General features: G+C 22.9%; 4 protein-coding genes and 2 non-coding genes across 6 annotated transcripts; 5 read left to right on the top strand and 1 right to left on the bottom strand.

The window, feature by feature from the left end:
• Positions 1-500: 500 nt before the first annotated feature.
• Positions 501-12,407, top strand: PCHAS_0614800 (conserved Plasmodium protein, unknown function; the record flags this gene model as incomplete). Its single annotated transcript, XM_016797497.1, has 10 exons — positions 501-2,821; positions 2,908-3,414; positions 3,510-10,112; positions 10,245-10,392; positions 10,497-10,607; positions 10,707-10,763; positions 10,877-10,944; positions 11,037-11,105; positions 11,192-11,368; positions 11,456-12,407. The coding sequence occupies 10 exons, from the start codon at positions 501-503 to the stop codon at positions 12,405-12,407; spliced, it is 11,013 nt and encodes a 3,670-aa protein (XP_016653442.1).
• Positions 12,408-13,894: 1,487 nt separating this feature from the next.
• PCHAS_0614700 (conserved Plasmodium protein, unknown function) lies at positions 13,895-17,614 on the top strand (the record flags this gene model as incomplete). Its single annotated transcript, XM_734936.2, has 1 exon — positions 13,895-17,614. One exon carries the CDS (start codon positions 13,895-13,897, stop codon positions 17,612-17,614), a length of 3,720 nt encoding a protein of 1,239 aa, XP_740029.2.
• Positions 17,615-18,126: 512 nt separating this feature from the next.
• Positions 18,127-18,534, top strand: PCHAS_0614600 (conserved Plasmodium protein, unknown function; the record flags this gene model as incomplete). Its single annotated transcript, XM_738017.1, has 1 exon — positions 18,127-18,534. The coding sequence occupies one exon, from the start codon at positions 18,127-18,129 to the stop codon at positions 18,532-18,534; it is 408 nt and encodes a 135-aa protein (XP_743110.1).
• A 381-nt stretch (positions 18,535-18,915) lies between these two features.
• PCHAS_0614541 lies at positions 18,916-18,987 on the top strand. Its single transcript has one exon. It is a non-coding gene; the product is annotated as a tRNA-Glu (tRNA).
• A 513-nt stretch (positions 18,988-19,500) lies between these two features.
• On the bottom strand, positions 19,501-19,572 carry PCHAS_0614521. Its single transcript has one exon. It is a non-coding gene; the product is annotated as a tRNA-Ala (tRNA).
• A 681-nt stretch (positions 19,573-20,253) lies between these two features.
• On the top strand, positions 20,254-23,862 carry PCHAS_0614500 (DEAD box ATP-dependent RNA helicase, putative; the record flags this gene model as incomplete). The annotated part of the gene is made up of 1 exon (XM_731145.2): positions 20,254-23,862. The coding sequence occupies one exon, from the start codon at positions 20,254-20,256 to the stop codon at positions 23,860-23,862; it is 3,609 nt and encodes a 1,202-aa protein (XP_736238.2).
• Positions 23,863-23,969: the final 107 nt, after the last annotated feature.

The following is a 23,969-nucleotide window of genomic DNA, read 5'->3' as shown; positions in this document are numbered from 1 at the left end:
ATTTTGTACCCCCTATTTTTTTCTTTACCTTTGCTTTACCTTTGCTTAAATTTTGATGAAATTTTGATGAAATTTTTCATATATTTTTTCCCTCTATTTTTACACTAACTTTGAACTCGCTTTTTTAATTTTTAATAATCCTCGCATTGCGCAATTATTCAGTTGAAATCGTAAATGAAAAATAAAAAATGAAAAATGAAAATGGCAAGCCGGTACACACAGCATGCCGCATGCACAAAATGCCCACAATCTATATTCAAAAAATAAATAAAAATTAAAAAAATAATAAGAAATAATAGGAAAAAATACGAAAGAATAATAAGCAAAATATGTAAGAATAAATTTTGAAAAATGATAATAAACTTCTTAGGTTATCCCGCTCTCATTTCCTCTCAGTGATGAGCCAGCGAAATTAAGTACAAGCACATAATGGTGACAAAACGATAGAGTATATATATTTTCCATTTTATGAATAATTTAAACTTGTTTTTGAATAAAAAATGGATAGCTATTCATTTTTAAATAAAAACAATTACAAGGTCATAATTCAAATTGCTACAAACTACATTAATCTCGAGCAATATGAGCTAGCAAGATTGTTATTAACCAATTTAGTAAAATCCAACTTACTAAATATAACAGACCTAGGGAAAGATAAAAAAATAAAAAATAAATCAATAAAAAAAAAACTATATATATTAAGAAAAGTTTTAAAATATATAAGAAGGTATATAGAATATGGATCATCCCCTTTACAAATCTTTTCAAATGAAATATCAAGTTCCCACTTTTTATTAAAATTAGTAAATGATTATAACTATTTTGTAGACTTAATTTTTATTAACTTTCTTAATTTTGAAACAAATTATAAAATACTTTTCAGCAAGTCCAAACAAATTTGCTCAGACTTACAAACTGATAAGTGTAAACAACCTAATGAGAGATACGACACACATCTGAAATATAATACTTTATCTAAATTTAGATACATACTAAAAAAAAAATATATACCTAATAAGATAAAACAAAAAATACAGTTCGACACAATTCTTTCTATTATTATTGTACATAAAGAGCATTATTTAAAAATTTGTAAAAATCTAAATTTTGATTTTTTTACTATAGATGTTTTACAATATTTAAGACGTCTATTTTATTTATATATAAAAACGAGAGAGTTATTAAAAAAAAATAAAATAAATCCAATTAAAAATAGAAAACAACATAATAATTATTTATTAATATATCTACTTGATTATGTAATACCTTATAATAAAAAGAAGACAAAAATTCAGATCAGAAAATGTAGTAAGCATAAGAATGTAGATTATACTAAAACCATTTTTAGTGAGAAGAAATACAAAATAAATTATAATGATAACTTTTTTAATAAAATAGATGAATTAACAATAAAAAATTTTAAATTAATTTATGAAACAGATGGGGATACACCCCCAATAAATATTCGAAACAAAAAACAAAATCATAACACATCAAATTGTGTTCTATCTAAAACGAATTTAAAAAAATCTACAATTAAAACTCACAATATTAATATTATATATATCCCTCCTTTATACATAATTAATCAAAAGCCTATACATAATTATATTATATCATATGATGAAGAAATTTCATTTTTTTTTGAAAAAAATATTATTTTAGAAATATTTATTGACTTATTTTATCTATGCTTCTACTTACCATCGTTGTCCGTATCCCTTTTTAAAGTTCTTTTTTTTAATCAGAAGTATTTCCATTTTTTATTGCACCTATTTATGCTAGCCAATAGGGACCAAGCCAAATTGGTAGAAAATAAAAAAATTCAAAATTCAAATGGTTATGCAGAAAAACTAAGCATCGAAGCCAAAGAAGCAAATACACAAAACAACATTCACAAGCCTTACCTCATCTTTTTAGAGGCATATTTGAATTCTGTTCATGTATATATTACAGTCTTGGTAGAAAAACTAAAAAAAAACAGCTTGGTAGATTATCAAAATTTTATTTACCTATTTAAATATAATCACTTATTTATAAATAATATATTTTTATTTTCTCTATGTTCAACTATCACATTTTTACATCAAAATTGTCAAGAACGTTTTACTGCAATTGGATCAAGAGACAAGTCAAGTCCTCGTATTTCTAATGATGCCCATAAAGTTATTCCCATTCATAGGCCCGAACATATTGGGGCCCTTACAAAGGCAGATCAAACAAATGGAAAAACAAAAAATGATGAAAACTTTCTATATATTTTAAAACAGTTCCGTTTAGCAACTGATACAATGAACAAGATATACAACTTTTTAATCATGCTTGTGTTTTATTATAATTGTGAAGATGCAAAGGTGTTGCTATATTTTTCATCTGTTTGTCAAGCTGATAATGAAAATGGTGAATATAATTGTGGTAATGACAATATGTATGATTATCAAAATGGAATTCATATGGTAGAGATAGATGGAGTTGTTTTATATTTGTTTATAAACCATTTGAAGATACAAAAAATAATTGATTTATATATTAGTAAATTAAAAAATAAAACTACTCCTATTTATAAGTCTAAAAATGATAGATATATTACATACAAGAATAAATGCATAATTTATGAAATTTTAATTTCAACTAACACATATTATTCAAATCGTACAAATCAAATATATAATATATTTATTTACTTGTTTAATTATATTGATGATATTTATTTGAAAAGTATGAATGAAGAAATAGTTTGCTATCCAATGGAGACAGAGAAAAACGAGGATATCCTTTTTTATATCAACTACTCTAAAATATACAACATACATTTTTTAAGGTAAATTAAGTATTAATTTTTTTCATCATTCTTTTATTTGACAACCTTTTATATTTTCTTTTGTTCCCTTCCTGTTTTTATTTCAGCTACCTGTTCCGCATTTGTCAAAACCACCTGACCCAAAACAACTTCGATTATCTAAATCAGCTTCTAAACAATTTTAAGGAACTTAAAAATCTGTGTATTTTATATTGTCTTGAAAATACAAACGATGTAGGAATAAAACTCAAATGTTTAAATGAATTGAAAATGTGTAAATATAATAAATATTTATATAATTATATTAAAGATATAAAAATAAAAATACATATTGCTTGTGTAAATTATTATTTTTATAAATCCTATGAGCATTTATTAAAATTATTTAAAACAACCAAATTAACAAAAAGTGATATATATACAATGCTATCAAGTTATTCTATTCCCCACTTTTTGAATACAATGAATATATTACCATATGTTAATACAAACTTTGTTTTCAAATTAAAGAAGTATATAAAAAAGTCACGTTTTTATAAAAAAAAAAATTACATGGATTTAAACATGATTCTCTTTTATCTTGCAATCAAGTCGGCCTATGGTTATCTATCGGGGTATGCCTTATCTCTATCTGTTTTATTTTTATTTTTTTCATTTATTACACTCTTCCACTCACACTGTGATATATTTTATTTTTTCCTACTTACAGAACGAGCTCCCTGCAGGACATTAAGAAAAACTACAAACTGATTCGCTACAAAGAATGCAAAATCAAGTGTCTATTCTATTTTACAATAATCTTATTCAGGTTTACAGAAAATAAACATATAGACCCACCCAACCTTATCAAGTTTGTGCTGTTCATATATAATAAACTAAGACAGGCTAGTCCGAAACAGAAACGGAAGCAAGTCGTATCATCATTTTTTTTAAATTTACGAAATTTGCTACTCCAAATTTTTGAAAATATCTACACCCGCTTAATAATATTTATTACAAAATCGAGGATGAACAAGAGTTTGAAAAAAAGGAAAGCAATGTGTAAGGACAATTCGACTTCGTTTGAAAATATAAAACAAAATAGCCAAGTTAAAGTTTTTGAAAAATTATCAATATGGTCTCCAACATATGGAAACAAACTTATGTTTCTTAAAATTAACAGGAGTAAGAAAAGTAGGAATTATTCAGTTTTTAATTCCTTAACAAAGATCGAAAAAAAGGTACAAGATAAAGAATACATATATTATTGTTTTAAGCAAAATGAAAGAAAAAATAAATTTAAAAAAAAAGAAATAAATAATATTTTAGATAAGTATATATATGATATTATATATAATACACCACAAGAATACATTTACAAAAATATTAGTCATCAAAAAGGTAGAAGAATTAATATGTTTATCCTTTATAAATATAAAAAACAATTAACTAAGTCTATATATACATATAATCTAATATTATATCTTAGATTTATTCAAGTATTTAAAAAGTTATATATCAAAAACGTTTTTTCAGATTCAATTTTTGACAACAATCCATTTAGTTCTCAAGTTATAAATAAATCGAAACATGCTTATCATAAAAAAATTAATCTTTTTCATTTGATTTCTTATTTTATTAACAAACATAAAGATAACGAAATAAATATGTACATTCTTCGGAATAGTTACAATGCGAATTTTTTGTTAGTTTATATTTTTCTTGGTATTTGTGTAACTCATTCTTATAAAGTTGAAAATGGAATCCTTTTATTAAAGTTTGCAAAAAGGGAAGTAAACAAAATGAAACAGACTATTGAAAAGGTGCACAAAGTAGATAATTTACAAAAAAGTATAGACAGTCATGAACCAAGAAACAATCATCTAATATTAAAATTTTTACTTTATTTTATTAAGAAATTGCATATACTATTAGAAATAAAAAAAAATATATCGAAAAGTAAGCTGGCAACAAACCGGGATTACAAAGATAAGTATATGTGTGACGAACAAGCCAATCCAAATTTGAGTTGTAAAAAAAAAGAAATCAAAATAAAAAACAAAAAAAAGAATATACTCCTTATTAAATATCTCCTACTAACATCAAACTCATTAAAAATACAATCTAAGTTGATAAAAAAATATTTTATAGATTTATATAAAAAAAAAAATTTTTTACAAGATATGTTCTTCTTCTTTTCAAACTTGAAAAAAAAGAAAAAAGTTATTTTAAAAGTTGAGAACTTAGCAGTAGACAAACAAAACTCTTCACCCTTTACAAAAGATACAAACCTTTTTATAAAAAATAAAATAAAATATCAATATACATCTTATAAAGATATGCATATCATATTGGAAAAATATTCGACACTTCTAATACAAAATATAGATGAGCAAAAAGGAAGTACAATAAATTATTTACTTTATTTTTTTTTCTTTTCTAATATTTTAATAACATATATACATGACTCACTAAAGGATAGTAAGAGATATGAAAATTTTTTTGAATATGCTTCGAAAAATGGGTTGAACAATCAAAATGTATATTACATAAGATGGCAAACAAAAATTAATTATAATCTATTTCATATATTTACCATAGACATATATACAATTGTAAAATATATTTTGTTTATTGCAAACTCTTATGAAAAGGTTAAAGTTTTATGTTCCTTATTTTTTATACAATACTACCAGCTTTTAGTTGAAAATATACAAACCCAATTTTTTATAAAGACAGAACGTTTTTCAGATAAAATCCAAAATGAAGAAAGTACAGATACACAGTTGGGAAGTATCGATTTATTTCCAAGCAGGCAAAATAGTAAACATATAAAATATAAATTAAAATGCAAAAATATATATATAAATAAAAAACCAGTGATGCAATATTTAACTTCCGATTTTCTATTTTTGATAAACGATATGAATATTCTAAAAATTATAGAAAGAAATATAAGCTTAGCAATAAAAAAAAACAAAATAACAAATATGCTTCGGTTTTACAAATCGTATATAACATATATAATAAACAAAATTGAAAATAAAGAAATAAAAATATGTTTAAATAATTGTGTACCTATCAAATTAAATTATTTACAAACAAAATGTGATACTTCAAATATAAGTACTAGTAAAAAAAATGCCATAATGAATGTTTTTATATGCTTAGACAAATGTGATTATTATTTTCCATTTTGTTTTAACATATTATATGCATATCACTTTTCAAGACCATACAACATTTTAAATCGCTACATAAAAGAACAGTATAATAATATAAATAAAATCTTTAAACTAATAAAAAGGAATAACAAAAATAATAATATTATTATTGAATTAGATACTGATTTGTATAGTGATATTTATTTTATAAAATATTATGACTTATTTCATTTCAATAATTTTACTAAGTCGATTTTTTTTTCATCTCTTTTTGATAACCAACGCTATGCAGATTGTTTAGAAATTTGTGAGAAAGCCATTCACCCTGACATGATTAAAAAATATTATTCAAATCTTTTTCACAATTTTAATGAACCCAATATAGATGCAAATAAAAGAAACAAAAATCCCAGGTTCTGGTTTGAGCACATGCTACAAGCAGATGTGCCAACTGATGTCAAAATAGATATATTTGTAAATAAAATAATGAAAAATTATAAAAACCTCGAATTATTTTGTTTTAGCGAACTTATGATAGCATTGGGCCTATGTCTATATAATGGGCAATCCCAAAACAGCGGCTCAAAAAGTTATCAGAATCCGTACATTGCTAACTGTGAAAATATAGATAACCTTCCAAATAACATAGATGCGAATCTAGCCAAATTAGATGCATATAAACATATTTTTAAAATCATTCGACACGCTAAAAAAGTGCACAACTCATGTCTATCATATACTAATCCAACCACCAAATTTAACTTTATTCATGTTTATGTTTCGATTTTGAAAAAAGAAAAAAACCAAGTTGAAGTATTAGATTTTATTTCAACCTATAAGCTGTTCAAATATTGTGATTTTTTGTTAAATTTCAAAGCCTTTCCAGATAAAGAAAAATCCAAAATTCATATGAAATCGGCAAGTGAATATATTTTGAATATGTGGGGACTTAACAAAGGAATAGACACAATGATTGAATCTAGTTGTAAAATTATGAAAAAAAAAAAAATAATTTTATTTTTAAAAAAATTAAAAACACCAAATTTTCAAAACATAATTAGCTACATATTCTATAAAAATAAACCAAATATTCTAACAAACCTCTTATACTTTTTATTCCTATATTTTAAATATCCATATATTAAAAAGTTTTATATATTAAGTTTGTTTACTAAATATATGAAAATTGAAAATGTTTTTAAAAAAAACGTTAAAAAAGTATATAAAAATATTGTTTTATTATTGATAGAAAATAATAAAATCGAATTAGCAGAATATATAATAAGCCAAAATTTGTATACACCTAAAATGTATAAAATATATTATTCCGCTTTTTTAAATATTAATATTAATTTAAAGAAGATAAATAAATCGATGGGGGGTAAAAATAGTTCTAGTACCAAAAAAAATAACCATCAACAAGCTCAAAAAGGAAATACATATAATATACAAAAATGTATTGACATATTAAAATTGTCTACTATTTGTCGACGAGATAAAAACAATATTCAATTTGTATACTCTATTTTTTTACTTATAGCTCAACAACTGTTTGATAAGATCTGTGCAAACCTACAAAATAATATCTATAACACTACTGATGCCAAAGAAAGCAAAGAAAACTATATCAAGGTGAAAGCAAATCACTTTGAAAATGAAAACAAAGACAAAATTAAATATACACAAAATGCAAATTTTCAAAAAAAACACAGCTTATTTAATAAGTTTTATAAAAATTCTATTTATAGACATACTGAAAAGGCACAAAAACATAAGCTAACGAAAAATAGCATTATTAGGAAGTACTACATCATAGAGGGGTATCCAAAAACCATTGACAGTTCCGAAAAACTCGAGATAAATAATTCAGAAAATTATATCTCTAATCATGGTAGACACACTAAAGAAAACAAAAAAAGTATGTCACAGGCAGGCACAGATAAAAATTGTGACAACCACGTTAGTACAAACATATTGATATATACTTTTTATAAGATATGTTTTTTCTTTTATGAAAATTATAAGGAATTAAAAAGTGCAAGCAATTTAGTGTGTAATTTGTTGCCTATACTAATATATATAAAAATATCGATAAAGTTAAATATTCAAATTAAGGACATTATTAAAATGAATATAATAAACTTAATTGATGTATTAAAAAAACAAAATTATAACATATGCAATTATTTAATACATAGAATATATTCTTGTTATTTTTATAACATAAATTCATTTCATGTACTAAATGAACAGGATCTATTTTATTCATTTTCAAAACAAAAAGAAATTTCTAAAAAAAATAGAATTATAAAAAATTTGGTATCTTTGATATATCGTTGCAAATTACTTCCTAATTGTGCAGAAAATATCAGTCTAACTTCTTTGGAAAAAATTAAAAGGTTTTATATATTTAATTATGAACATACTATATACATTTATAGAAATAATAATATAAACAAAATTTTGTATAACAATTCGATGAACATGCGAAATGAAAACAAATATATTAAAATAAAAAATATTCATAATTCATTCTGTTTTGACGAGCACAATGCTTATAATTTAGAAAACGAAAATAAACAAATAAAAACAACAGATGACAAAATTAGTAACATTGAAACAGCTAGCGATCCTATTTTTATGAACAATGCAGATGTAGATAGAGTAAACCTATGTAATATTATAAAAAAAACAAAAAATAAATTTAAAGTTATGAATAAAGAAAAGATACATAAAATAATTCAAAATATTCGATTTAATATAGTATCGTTTTATTACGAACTTTTAAATAAAAATAATATGCATTTTTATTCTACTCTTAGTTTATTTTGTTTCTTTTTTTTTGATTTTCACTTTTGTAATAATATATATAAAAATTATAAAAGGTTATCATCATACTTCACCAAATACACATATATGGAACAAAATAATATCAAAAACACAGAATATACTATTACTAACAATTCAAATATTAACCAAATTGAAATGTTTAAAGAAATAAAAAATCAAGAACGAAATTATAGAAAAAAAATATACTCTGAAAATTTCTCTTCATACAAAAATAATGATTTAATAAATCATAAAAATATTTATAAAATAGTTATTCAAACGGGGGAACATAGTTACCTTACTTATATTATATTAACAAATCCCGAAATTAACAAAATTAAAAAAGAAAGAAAAAAAAAGAATATTAGACAACATATTCTTAAATGCTTTACTATTGATAATGCTAATTACTCTTCATGTTTCCAAATAAAAAGAAATAAAAAATTATTTGCTTCCCCAAAATGGAAATCAAAAAATAATGTTATATATACAACCTTACTGGACAATGAACAAAAATATATATATTCCTTTAGTACACCTATTTATATAAATAGACACATTTTAAACGAAATAACATTTAGCTATCTTTACAACTATTATAACAATATATATTTTAAAGCTAAGGATAGCGATATAGAAAACGTAAATAAGTTTGCACACAAAAAATTGTTTATTTATTTAATAGAGACAATAAAAAACCCATATGTAATAAATTATAATGAACATTATTTTGAAAATGCGAAGAACCATTCTTACAATCAAGGTGGTGAGCTAATTCCAAACTCATATTTACGAGATTATTGTTTATCAATTTTTAAAAAAAAAAGTAAAATAAATAATAATAGTAGTACTACTAATTTTATGAACAAGTCAGAAAAAAAAGACAACTTTTCACCCCAAAAAAAAAATAATAAGCTTAAAATAAAAAAATTGGCTAGCTCGAAAACAACATTTATATATTCCAATTATATAAGACAAAAGAAAATTACACAAATTACTAACATGTTTAAGAATAAACTAGAGATATTCCAAAGATATATTATATTGATGCATAATAATTCTTTAGAAAAAAATATAATGCAATTTTTTATATCTAAGCAAGTTATCGATTATTATGAATATTTGTTTTATGATATAAATAATTGTTCTTACCCTCTATGTTATATAAATCCGAGCGATAATCTGGATATCATGCCACAATATTTTAAAAGTGATATTAACCAAATTTCTGAAGATATTATTTATTGCGAAAATAAAAAATATATTAACAATAAAATTAATGCAAAAAAAATCAAAATTTACCTTTTTATTACCTCTTTACTGCTTCCTCTCGATTCGAGGTAATAATAAAATGTGCATCCTATCTTCTTAATAGGAAATAATTCATTATTAAAAAAATGAACAAAATTATATTTATTACGAAAAAATACATGTATGGTTATTATTTTTTGTTTTTTTCCTTGCTTGTTCAGGCCCTTAAAATTGACAAACTATAATAATTCAAAATATGATGACAATTTTATAAGAAGTTTGAAAGACTATTGTTCTTTACACAATTTGATGAATTTATATACAAAATATGACTTGAGCAAATCATGTCTTAAGCTCCTTATAAAAAATGTGAGAAAAATATATACCATTGATCCATACTTATAAATATTGAAAAAAAATATATCCATACTTATTTAAATATGTTTTTTTACATATTTCTACTTTTTATGCAGGAGTTACTATCGGAATATTTCATAGGAATCGTTCAAAGGGCACATAAATACAATTATATTTATAAAATATTTCAAAATGTGTCTAACCTTAGAAACCCACTTCTTCAACACGTAAAGCTCTAAATCAATGATCAATTGTATAAACATAAATATGTTTGTATGTATATTTACTTGCGTTACTAAACTTCTTTAATTTTATTTTTTGTTCAGAAAATAAAGTGCTATTTGCTAAAAAAGAAAATATACAGCTTGCTATACAACTATGTGGTAAGGAGAAATTGACATGCGTCCTGACATGTATTAATATATAATAAATTTTTACGGCTTTTTTATTCGAAAATATCATATTATTTTTCCACCATTTTTATTTTAATTTTTAGATTTTTTCAAGCGATTATTTAAATGCAGCCATCATAAGCATATACCATTATTCTATTGCCCAGAATATGTAATCAAAATAACGAACAAAAAAATATATATATGACATATTTTTACCTAACTTAAAATAATGTATACATATATATCTTCCCCTTTTTGTAGTGATTCGAAAAATGGGCATCTAAACAATGCCCTTGTAAATCTTACCTTAATTGTTAAAAGTTTAGAAAGGTAAGAAATAAAAATATAAAGAAAAGTGGCAAATATATATTAAAATTTATGCAAAAAATATGATAAAAAATATTTTTTTTTTTCAGCTCGCCAAATTATAAAAATTCCGACCGCAACATTTTTTATGATAACTTCATACTTCGCAACAACAGCAGTCGAAAAAAGAAAAATAGACAGTTGTATAGCAAAAGCAATTTTAATATTCTTTTTGATGAAACTAAAAAAAGAACAAATCATACTATTCCAATTGAATTAATATTCAGGTAAAGCTATAAATGGAAATAAACATGCACATGTTCATATTTTTTTATACCTTCAAATCAATTATGATATTTTTTTTTTCAAAACAGATATATTGATTTGATAACCCTCCAGCAACAACTGTTACAAGAAGATCTCGATATACATTGGAATATAATAAACTCCAAAAAAATAGACATTATGTTTTGTATTAATATATTAATTTATAAAAAAATATATTATTTAGCAGACAAAATCATTAACATATATCAATTTAATTATATTTTTACTTATTGTTTAGCTTGTATGTTTTGTCTTTTAATAGATCATGATTTATCTTTCCTACCCGATATAATGAATTATATAAAAATAAAATTAAATAACAATGACATTAACATATTTGTTTTGCACATAATTTATCTTTATTTGGGATATAGAAGAAAATTTAAGCCCATATACGAAGCTATTCAAGAAATGCATGAAAAAGCGATGGAACCAAAAACAACTGAATTAAATAATTCAAATCCAAATATATCAAATATGTGTGCAGAAAAATATGATAAAGCCAGTGTAGTAGCTAGCCAAATATCCGAATATGATACTAATATGAATATTTTACCTGAACATGTTAATAATATATTAACATATATTACTGATAATGATTTTTTATTTTATTCACACGTATTAATTTATATTCATAATAAAAAAGAATATAAAAATTTATTTAAACATATTAAAAATATATTATTTACAAATATCAAAAAAAATGATATCTACAAAATGATAATATGTGCATATAAATATGCAAGTAGTACCAAAAAACAAAATAATATTAATCTTAACCTTAGGAATAAAAAAAGTAATTACAATTTTATCCATGACAATTTATCTTATTTAAAAAATAAAAAAATAAATAAAATAAGCATAAAGCAATTTGGAGATATTAATAAAGATCAGAACTTTTCTACTTTAATGTCTTTGGCTAAGCAATATCCTGATAGTATTAAAAATAAAATAAGCACCGAAATTTTGTCTATTTACAAAAATTGTAATGCATTATAAATGAAATGGTTAGGTAGTATATTCTCTCCATTCATTTTCTCGATATACTTTCGTTTTTTTTTATTTTATTTGCTTGTTTTTTATGCAACTATAAACATATACAAATGTTATATAATTGTTTCGTACTGATTGCAATGTGTGCATATACATTTGAAAATGCTTTAGTTGTATAGACTATTTTTTTTTGTTTATTTCCATTTTTGAAAAGTTATAAATTTACACTATTGAATATGGAAATGTCACTAACAAAAAGTATACAATATAAAATTTCTTATAAAGAATAATATATAAAAACATGATATATCATTGTAAATTTTGACGTTGTGTAAGGAGAATATATAAAAATAAAGATAGCCAACCGAAAAACAACTTAACAAATGAATATATTTTTGTCAAAAAAAATTAAGGGGATTATACGTGTGCATATATTGTTGGCTACTTGTTACTTTTTTTTCTCTTTATTTTTATTATTTTTTTTACAATTTTCCATAATTTTATTTCTTTGATTTCCTCTTTATATGGGAACTCATTAGCTTTGCTCTTGTAAAATTAATACCTCGTAGCAAAGTTTGAAAAAGAATAAAAAAATCATATAAACAAATATATTATTTTATTTTTATAATATTTTTGGAGAGTTATATACAAGAATATTTAGGTACGTGCATATATTGTTAGTGTATTTTTCAAGAGCATATTTTGACACATTTAATAATACTCGTTCATATACTTTTAATTAAATTATGTAAAAGTCTGTAATATGCGTTAAAAAAAATTCTTAAGCATATATTTACAATATATTATTTTTTTGTTTTTATTTTAAAGTAACTAGTTTCAGTGCTTATTTTACAAATAAACCTGTAAATTAGGTAACTAACTAATTATCCAATTATTAGCCAAAATACGAAAATGGCTAGATATGCACGGGTAATGTTATTACATAAATATATTTTTTTCCTCTCTTTCATCATAAATATGTATTAATTTGTTCTGCCTTTTGTTTTATTGAGATTTATATTTTACGTATTTCACATTATATGCTACACAAATGTTTATGTGGTAGTAGTTTATTTATAGTCAAATACAAAATTATGTTAATTTCCCACACGCATATATTTGTTTAAAAATATGACCATGTTCATAATAATGTATAAAAAAAAAAATAGCTAGCCAAAAATTAGAGGATTGTGTAGGGGAAAACGGCAAAATCCTTTCATTGGTTGCCATAGAAATGTGAACCTCATTTGTTTCTTCGCCTAAGCTCTGGTATTTTTTTTTGTTTTTTTTGCATATTATTACACACATAAAAGAGTTTGTCGTAATTATTTGTTTCATGTGTGAAATAAAATAGATCACTAAATTTGAAAGGGAATAATATAACTGGGCTTGCCACACACACATATATATGTATAAAGTGTGCATCCATATAGTCATATATTAATCTCTTACATTTGTTATGGGTTATATACACCTAAGTGAAGTTGATAAAAATGCAAAACCACGAAAATTGTAATACGAAAAAAAAAAAAAAAGACGGGTATCATAATTCAAGCAGGATAAATAAAAATAATGTAAACATAAAGGATATAAAAACATTGTATAATATATTTTCTTGTAATATTCAAACGGAAAGTAATAATATAAATTGTACAGACAAAACTATCGAGCATGCTTCGCCATATTTAATGAAAAAGGAAAATTACAATAATAACATCGATAGTAACAATAAAAAAGAATCGCATTTATTTTGTATATCTCATGATAATTATAAAGTAACAAAAACTAGCAATGTAAAAAAAGAAAATAATTTATTTTTAAACCAAATCAGTAATCAAAAAGAAAAGGATATCGATTTTGATTTTTTTGCGGAATATAATGAAAAAGATCATGCTGGCAAATTAACAAAAATAAAGCATTTAGACAAAAATAAAAAAGAAACAAATATAAATAGTACTACCAATTTCTATCAGCCCAATCATGACCCTTTATTATATTTGAACGAACTAGATGATGCAATCAGTTTTGAAAACGATGGAAAAAACAGCGGAAATGGTGAAAATATATTAGAAAATATAAACAAACTAAGCAATGATGGAATGGATTACCCCGACCAGGTGGTGCATTATGATTGTTTTGATGAAAGTCACGATAAAACTGAAAAAGTAGAAGAACAAAAAGAAAGCGACATAACAATAAACCAAACGAATGATGCATTTATCGGGAATAGTGAAAGTCAGAATATGGAGTGGGAAAAAATATACGCACCGTTTGATAAAGAATTGGAAAAAAATATAAGTTTCAAACAAAACAAACAAGATACTTTAAATACTTCAATTTTATCTAATAGCATTTTTTTTGAAAATAAAAAAGATAACTATAATGATTTTGATTTGGATAATAAAAATTGGGTAATCAATGAAGTAGATACAGTTGATAAATTTTCTGAACCCATTGGTTTGGACACCTACCCAAGTAATGAAATAAACAATAGTGATATAAACTTCATACAAGATGAAGTAGATTCAAAAGAAATATCCTTTCCCTTTGATTTTAATTCAAATACATTTCCAAAAACGAATGCTGAAGAATGTATATATAATAATTTCAATTTTGATGATAACGATAGTGATATGCTTAGTACAAGCAATGCAAACATCTTAGATGGCGATACTGACAAAAAGAAAGAGATAACTCATAGTAGTGAAAATTTAATTCAAACTCCAATCTCATTCAATTTTAATAACCAAATTCAGCTTGATAAAAATGATGAACTGTTTGAAAAAATAGAAGAACAAAGAAATAATGATATCCCTTTTAAAGATATGAAACCAAATGAAGATCCATTTTTTTTATCCGAAAAGTTTGATGAATTAATTTTAAATACAAACATGACTAGCCAAAATGATATCAATTCTATTTTCGAAGATGAAAATAAAACATGTTATAAAATATCGGAAGATAAATTAAACATTGATGAGGTAGAAGATTATTCATTGAAAATGATTAATGAAAAAAATATAAATTGCTCTAACGAAAATAACACATTTTTGGAAATGATTGAAGAGATTGAGAATGTCAGCAAAGATCTAATTCTCGATCATTTCAAAATAGAGAATGGTGATACTAATTTAGAAAGTGATGAGCATAGCCAAACAGATACCCCAAACGAATTAACATATGATCTTCCAAATTGTAACAATCAAATAGAAACTATTTTTAATAACCTTACAGAGGAATATAACAAAAGTGATTACAAAGAAACGAATGAGTCCGAGATCCATTTTGAGAATTTGAAAAATGTAAATCTTCCTGATTTCACACAAATTCCATCTACATTCTTAGACAATAAGACAAAATGGAATGATGAGTTTGAAAAAGGAAATGAAAACATATTTGCAAATGAAAATAAACAAGATGAAGTAAGACAGTTCTATGAGGATATTTATAATATATTAATAAATAAAAATTATTTAAACATATTTTTAACACTAAAAAAAAACAACAATATTAGTAATGAACATATGAATATTCATAATTTTCATATATATTTAAAAAATGTGAAAAAAATTAAAAAAAGAGGATTCAACGATATGTATGACTACAGTGATTATATTCACATATTTATAGAAGACATATATCCAATGAATGTAAAGAAATTTTTTTTTTACAACATTTATCTAGACAATATTAATAAAGGTATTAAAAAGAAAAATTTATTAATAAATAGTATAAGTAATAGTTACAATTTTGTTAACGATTTTTATAAAAAGCATGAGAAAATATTAACACATGATATGTTTTATCAAAATATTAATTATTCTCTTTATTTTTTATTCTTTATTAATACATTAATTGAATTATGGAAAAAAATAACTATAAAAATAAAAAATATAAATATAATACTGTTACTAAAAAGGTTTATTAATATCTTTAAAAAAAACAAAATTGTTTATGCATTAAAACAACTATCTAACTATTTACAGTCTGTCTATGATTTATTAAATAGACCGATACTAGATGAAGGACAAACAAAAATTAAAAAAATAATTAAAATAATAATAAGAAGTAAAACATTTAAAAAGGTAAAAAAATATGTCTATAAAATTAATAATTCATCTTTTCATTTTACAATTTTATTTTCCCTGATATCTATACCTCCATATAAAAAAACAGCTACTATATTTGAACACCTCATGGAATATTTTTTTAAAAACATTAACAAGATTTTACTTAAACAAATTAAAGACACATTTCAATACAACCAGGAAGGGAATAATGAAAAAGACGAACCACAAAATTTATCAACTTGTGAAGGAAATTCAAAAAATGTGAAAGATGTTGTTAATAATATTATAAAGACAGGTGAACATAACATATGCTTAGTTAAAATAAAAAACTTAGAGCAAATATTTTTACAAAGCGGTGCAGAATCAAGTAATGAAACGAAGCAAGATAGCGAAGCAAAACAAGGCAGCGAAGCAAAAATGAATAACACAAACTTGTTAAATACTTTGACGGATATAAAAATAAACGATGAAATCTGTATGCTTGAAAAGGAACTAGAATTGTATATTAAATATAACGTATCTTTTTATCGTTTATTTTTTAAATTTATAATACCCCTTGTAAATAAAATAACAACCATATTTGAGAATTTGGAAACATTTTTTACACTATATGTAAATTATAAAATTAAAAAAAAAAAAAAATTATTTTTTTTTTATAATCCTTGGATATATAGTTATGACACATTCTTGTCATTTTCTCAAATAAATATAATGCCAAATTCAAATAATTTAAAAAAAAATGAAAAGGAAATTATTGAAACAGATCAAGAACTCGAAATATTTTCAAACCAAATAAAAGCAAATATACTTATAGAAAATTTAAAAAATATTTTAACTTTAGAGAAATTCACATTATATTATAAACAACTAGACAATGATATAACATCATCTAACATATTTAATATCATTGATAATTTTTATGACTTTAAAAATGTTAATCAAATTTTTTCATATAAAGAAAAAATCTCAGCATCCCATAAAAATATAAATAAACAAAAAGATCTCTCAAAAAAAATTAACTTAAATTATAGAAACTTAAAAAATCATTATTCAGATATCTTGAATCTTTGTTATGATGAAAGATATATGAAAATAAATACACGTGCCTTAAAATACTTATTCTTTAACCTTCATTTTAACTAGCTTTTTTTTTTAAACACATTTTTTGAATTATATTTTGTTATTTGTTTTAGCTTACCATTTCTTATCACTTCTTATCGCTTTATTTTTTTATAACTATTTTGTATGCACACCCTTTCAAAACTACAAACTTTATTTCACAACTTTTTTGCCACAATTATTATAATTATTTTATTTGCAAATATCGAGAAATATAGCATCGTAGAAATTTACATGCATAGGGGGTATTATTATGCACCTATTTTATGCACCTATTTTATTTGTTTCGTATTTTGTGTTTTTATTTCGATTTAAATAGTGCACACAAAAGTATATACAAGTCTATAAATATGGTGAGAACATATTTATTTATATTTTTTACATAAAAAGTTTAAACAAAATTATGTTCTATTCTGTTTGTCTAATTTCTGATTGACTTAAAGTACGCAATCTATTTATTTGTCAATTATTCATTTTGCTAGTTCTTATTTTGTTTACTTTTTTTTTCCATTTTTTAATTGTGTCCTATTGTAAAAATGGAGCTAGCCAAAATTTTTTTTTTTTTTTTTTTTTTTAATGTAAGCCTGTTTGTGTGCAGAACAGCAAAATACGAAGATAGTGAAATAATAGAAAATTCTACAGTAAAAAATAATGACATTACAAATAAAAATATTATGAATGTCTTAAAATCTGTTAGTTTAGAAGAAAATAAAAAAACAGAAAAAAATATTTTATACGATTTGTCTTATTATATGAATTTTTTAAAAATTTTAAGTGGTATAAATTCTCAGCAAATGGAATATGAAGGAATTATAAATATTGATAATACAAAAAAGAAGCCCAAAAATATAAAGGATGTAAATATTATTTATTCTTCAAGAAAAAAATATAAAAATAATATTGATGATGTAAAGAAAAATATGAATACGTTTGTATTTTCCTAAACCTACTCCTTATGTTTCGTCGTACTACTTTCTGTTCTTTACCCACCTATTATATCTTCGAAAATATATATGCATTTGGTTATTATTTTTATCTTTTTTGTTTATTTAAATAAATATTACAGCCAAAATTGGTGTATAAATATATACATAACCTATTTATATACATAGCTATACAAATTATATTAGACTATACAACTACCAAAAAAAGAATTTTTAACCATATGTAACTATTATTATATTAATCAGAGAAATAAAAATATTTCTTATAGAGGAAAAAATAGCTGACATATCCAAATTTTATATTATACATATAATATTAAAAATATATTATAAAAACTAAAAAATATGTTCTTTAAAAAAAATAAACAATATCTCATTATATCCCACGTGGTCTAGTGGCTAGGATATTCGGCTCTCACCCGAAAGGCCCGGGTTCAATTCCCGGCGTGGGAAAATAAAAAAAGTTTTTTTTAAAAATTTGCCATAAATTTTATATAGTTTTAGTAACAAAAGAAGAAGAATTTATTTCGAAAAATGAAAAAAATTGGCTACAAATGGATAGTATAATATTGAACGGCCAGTTCAAAGTGCCAAGTTAGCATTCATTTACTTTTTCAATATGGCTAGTATATGCAAATAGAAATAGTTTAATATTTGAAACAATCTAAAAAAAATAAATAGTAAAAACATATTTTATATTATTAGGTTTTATCATATTACTTTTTATTTCTTTAAAAAGAAAAAAAACGAATTGGTCAAAGGACTAAGTTCAATATATATGTACATGTATAGTGCCAATACGGCAATATATTGGTATGTATATTATACTGGCAAAAATAAAAAACTGAATATGCATTTTTTTAGAACAAATTAATAAATAATAATATATTACCCATTTAACATTATGTCATGAAATAAGAATTATTTTAAAAATTAAAAAAATTATTTAAAAAACTAATTTTCTTATGGACAGACGGGGAATTGAACCCCGGACCTCTTGAATGCAAATCAAGCGTGATACCACTACACCACCTGCCCTCATAATTATTTTTCATATTATGATATCAATATTATTAAATATTATTTTAATATCTGTAAATATGTTAAAGAAAAATAAAATTCGATTTTAATATTTCAAAAAATTATATATTTTAAATATAATTAAAAAAAATAATAATAAATGCATGTAAATAGCAAATACATGAAAATAACAAAATATTTACAATCATATTTTTATGAAAACCCAAATATGTATTTGTGTACGCATATAGCTATATAAAAAAAAGTACGTGATTTTTTTATGCTATAAAAATTAAGATAAATGTTTTATATTTTAAAAAGGAAACTAGCCATTACTATATAATATAAAAAAAAACTAAATTATTATTTTAGTTTAACTAAATAAAAATACAATAATTAAGTACACTCATAATTAGCCATAAAATGCTTAAATAAGTATCTTTAATGTGGTATAGATATGTTTGTTATATTTTGATGATAAAAAAAATTAGTATCGCACACATATGTCTACATATAAGTACAGGTCTATATAAGCATATATCTTTATATGCTTGTTGCTTGTCTCTTTACCTGACTTGTTCATAAAAATAACCTTATAGACGATTGTCAGTCCATTTCGAACAATTTTATAGTTTTAAAAATATCAAGATAATTTATGCAAGGATACAAATATATTTACATATATTAAGTTCATATTAAATGATATTACAAATAAAATTAAAAAATGTAAAAAATTGTTTTAAAATCTTAACCCATTTAAAAAATGAAGGAAAAAAAACCTTCTTAACATGCAAGGAAATTGAATGTATCATTCCCACAGCTAGCGATAGTAACCATCCTAAAAAAATTATTAACAGTCATGTAAATAATATTAATAATTGCAATGAACAAAATGAAAATAAATGTGTGCATAGTGATAACAAGCCAAATACTAGCTTGAATGCTCAAAATGAAAAACATAATTATTTAACAAACTTTGTAAATGAACAAAATAAAATAGTGTATGACAATATAAATGATTTAAATGAATTTTGTTTAAAAAACTTTAAAAAAATAAAATCTGAACTGTGCATACAAACATCATCAAACAGAGAATATATTCCATTCCATTTTTATGACACATTTTTATCAAATGCCCCGTTTCAAAAAAGTTGTATTAATTATGTAGACAATGTTATGAAGTTAAAGGAGCTCGAAGAGAGTTCCTTTTTTTCGTGTGAAAATATAGACAAAAAGGATGAAGAAGAAAAATATAAAGATAGCATAATTATAAGAAAATTAGCTGATTGTTTTAGTGATGATATTATATCCAAAAATATAACTAATGATGGTGCATGTGAAACATTGAATAATATAAAAAATAATTTGGAATATAACAATAAAAATATGACCAAGTCAGAAATTTCTTCAAAAAATATACTTAATAAGTCTTACATTGAAAAATTATGCAAATATAAATATTTACAGAATATAAACATTGATTCGTATATAAAATTAAGTCTTTTGAAAAACTTTAACATAAAATATTTGACTACTAATCAATATTGTTTATTTCCACTTTTTTTTAAAGATTTGGATTTGCTTGTTCATTCATTCAAGGGGTCTGGAAAAACGATTGGGTATGCTATCCCGTTGTTACATAAAATTATAATACAAATAAATAAATTAAAAAAAAATCATAAGATTAAAGAGAATTATGTGCATGCTTTAATCATTTGCCCAAATATTATTTTAGTAGAACAGACATATAATATTATTAAAAAATTAATAATGTATCATCCATATAATATAATATGTCATTATATTCATGGAAGAAAAAATATGAACATGCAAGGTGAAATAAATGAATTAAAAAAAAAAAAACCTCATATAATTATTACAACCCCAGTGTCTTTTATTAACCATATAAAATATTCAACTTCTTTTTCTAACTTATTTTTTTTATGTGATACAATAATTATTGATGAAGCTTATTTTCTTTTAAATCAAAATTATTTAAAAAATATATTAATAATAAAAAATATATTACCTAAAGGACATCAAACAATTTTATTAACATGCATAGTTAATAATTTTTTAAAACAGCTAGCATATAGATTATTACGTTTAAATTATTTATATTTAAATTTTGTACATAATTGTATATTTGATAATAATATTTTCTATTCTTCTATTCTTATGAATATGATTAATTTTAATTCAAATGATAAAAGTTCTTATCAAAAATATTATGAACATGTGCAGAACTTACAATTCCAACTTTATCATAAATTTAATGATCAGTTATTACAAATCTACCAAAACAATATATTAAATTGTGATGATGTAGGCAAACTTTGGTACGCTAAAGATTCAAAAACATTTTATGAACATGTTAATAAATTTAATTCATTTATTGTACATCCACAATTAGAACAGAGTAAAATAAAACAATTGAATGCCCACACAAATGATCTAACTAATTTTAAATCAGAATTTTCAAAAAATGAAAACAATAAAAATAGTGTAAGTAAAGAAGACAAAAATGGTGCCCATTATGATGACATGCCATATAGACCTGATGAAGAATTCGAAAAAATAGACAACGATGAAATTGTGATGGAAAATAGTAAAGACTATAATAACATATCTAATATTGAAAGAAATAATAAATTAAATAAAACTAATAGTGTATCAAAAGCGTATGAAAAAGATGATAACTTGGATGCATCCTTGATTGTGGAAGAACAAGAACAATATAAATATGAAGGTCCTGAAGAAAGAATAAGTAAATTAAAGCTAAGTAATAGTGATTATAATAATTATAAAATGTATGATAGTAGCAATAATAATTATGAACAAAATAAAGGAAAAAATATTCCCACTCATATTTTTTTAAAACAAGAATATTTAATTTACGATTCAGATAAATTTGCTTCAATACTTTTTAATATAATCCATAAAGAATTTATATCAAATAATTCATCAAAAATTGTTATTATTATGCCAACTGTAAAAATGTTACAATTTATATATGCCATTTTTAAGCACTATATATTTAAAGGGTATTTATTTTTGCTATACCTAAAATGTAATAAGTTTACAAATAGTTTTAAAAATAATATTATTAACAATTTTTGTAATTCTTTTTATTATGATAAAGAAAATGTCAACTTCTCCATATCCTCAAGTCCCTTTGAATTTACTGAATTACCCACTAATCAAATTAATATAGATGAAAAAGCAAATATGAAAAAGGATAACATTTTAGACAAAAACATGCATAAGTCCACTTGTTTGAATCACCATGAAAAATGCTACCAAGAAAGAGAGAAATTTATAAATGAAGACCAAAATACTGAGACTGATTATTCGGAAAGTTTAAATTATGAACAGGAATTTGAAGCATTAAAGGATATTGTAATTTTATGTTTACATAGCAAATTAAGTTTAGATAAAAAAATGTATACATTAGATACATTTAATAATGATAGTGAAGCGGTAGGCAAAAAGGGAAGAAAGAAAATATTATTTTCATCATCTTTGTTATATCAAGGAATAGAAGTTGATAATGTAGATTTGGTAATACAAGTAGGTATACGCACAAATATCGATGAATATATATTAACAACAAATATAGCAACAGCCAAAAATACACCAGGGAGAAGTTTACTTTTATTAAATGAATTAGAAGGACATTACTTATACACTCTTTATAAAAATAATATTATGATTAGTAGTGTAAGCAAAGATTATTTAAATTATTTATACAAAGACAATACTATTTTGGAATATTTATTAAAATATAAGAGACGTAGCAAAATAATTCCACAAAATGATAGTAAAGAAGATATTACCAATTCTAATGATTTAGTTGGTGATGAAATAAAATGTAAAAATTATAAAAATAAAGAGAAAGATAAAAAATATAATGATTTTTATAATTATCCATTAAAACATATAGAATGGCACACACATAAACATTTGCTTTGTTCATGTGAATTAATGTATAGATCATTACTTGGCTTTTATTGTGAAAAAAATAATTTTTTAAAATACGAGAAATGGCAAGTACCTAGTTTAATTAAAAATATTATTTATTCATTTGGATATTTCGAAAATTTTTATATAACAAAATGTATGGCTGCTAGGCTTCAAATTATAAATGCACCTGACTTGTACATAAAATTTAATGCTACACCAAAAAGTGTCTTAATGTCATCATTACCATCTTACAAAGGATACAAATCAAAAATCAATGAATTGAAACGAAAGAATGCCACTAGTTCATTTGATCTACAAGAAAATTCCGATCCTTGTGATAAATAATACCTTTGAAAAGGTAGCGAAATGATATATTTTGTAAAAAAAAAAAAAATTAAATAGCTATCATTTTATGGCTAGTTTTTTTTTTGTTCAGAAAAAAATTGCACAAT

The sequence above is a fragment of the Plasmodium chabaudi genome, assembly GCF_900002335.3.
Source record: "Plasmodium chabaudi chabaudi strain AS genome assembly, chromosome: 6".
In the NCBI taxonomy this organism is placed as follows: Eukaryota; Apicomplexa; class Aconoidasida; order Haemosporida; family Plasmodiidae; genus Plasmodium; species Plasmodium chabaudi.
This window is presented reverse-complemented; position numbering and strand designations above follow the sequence as displayed.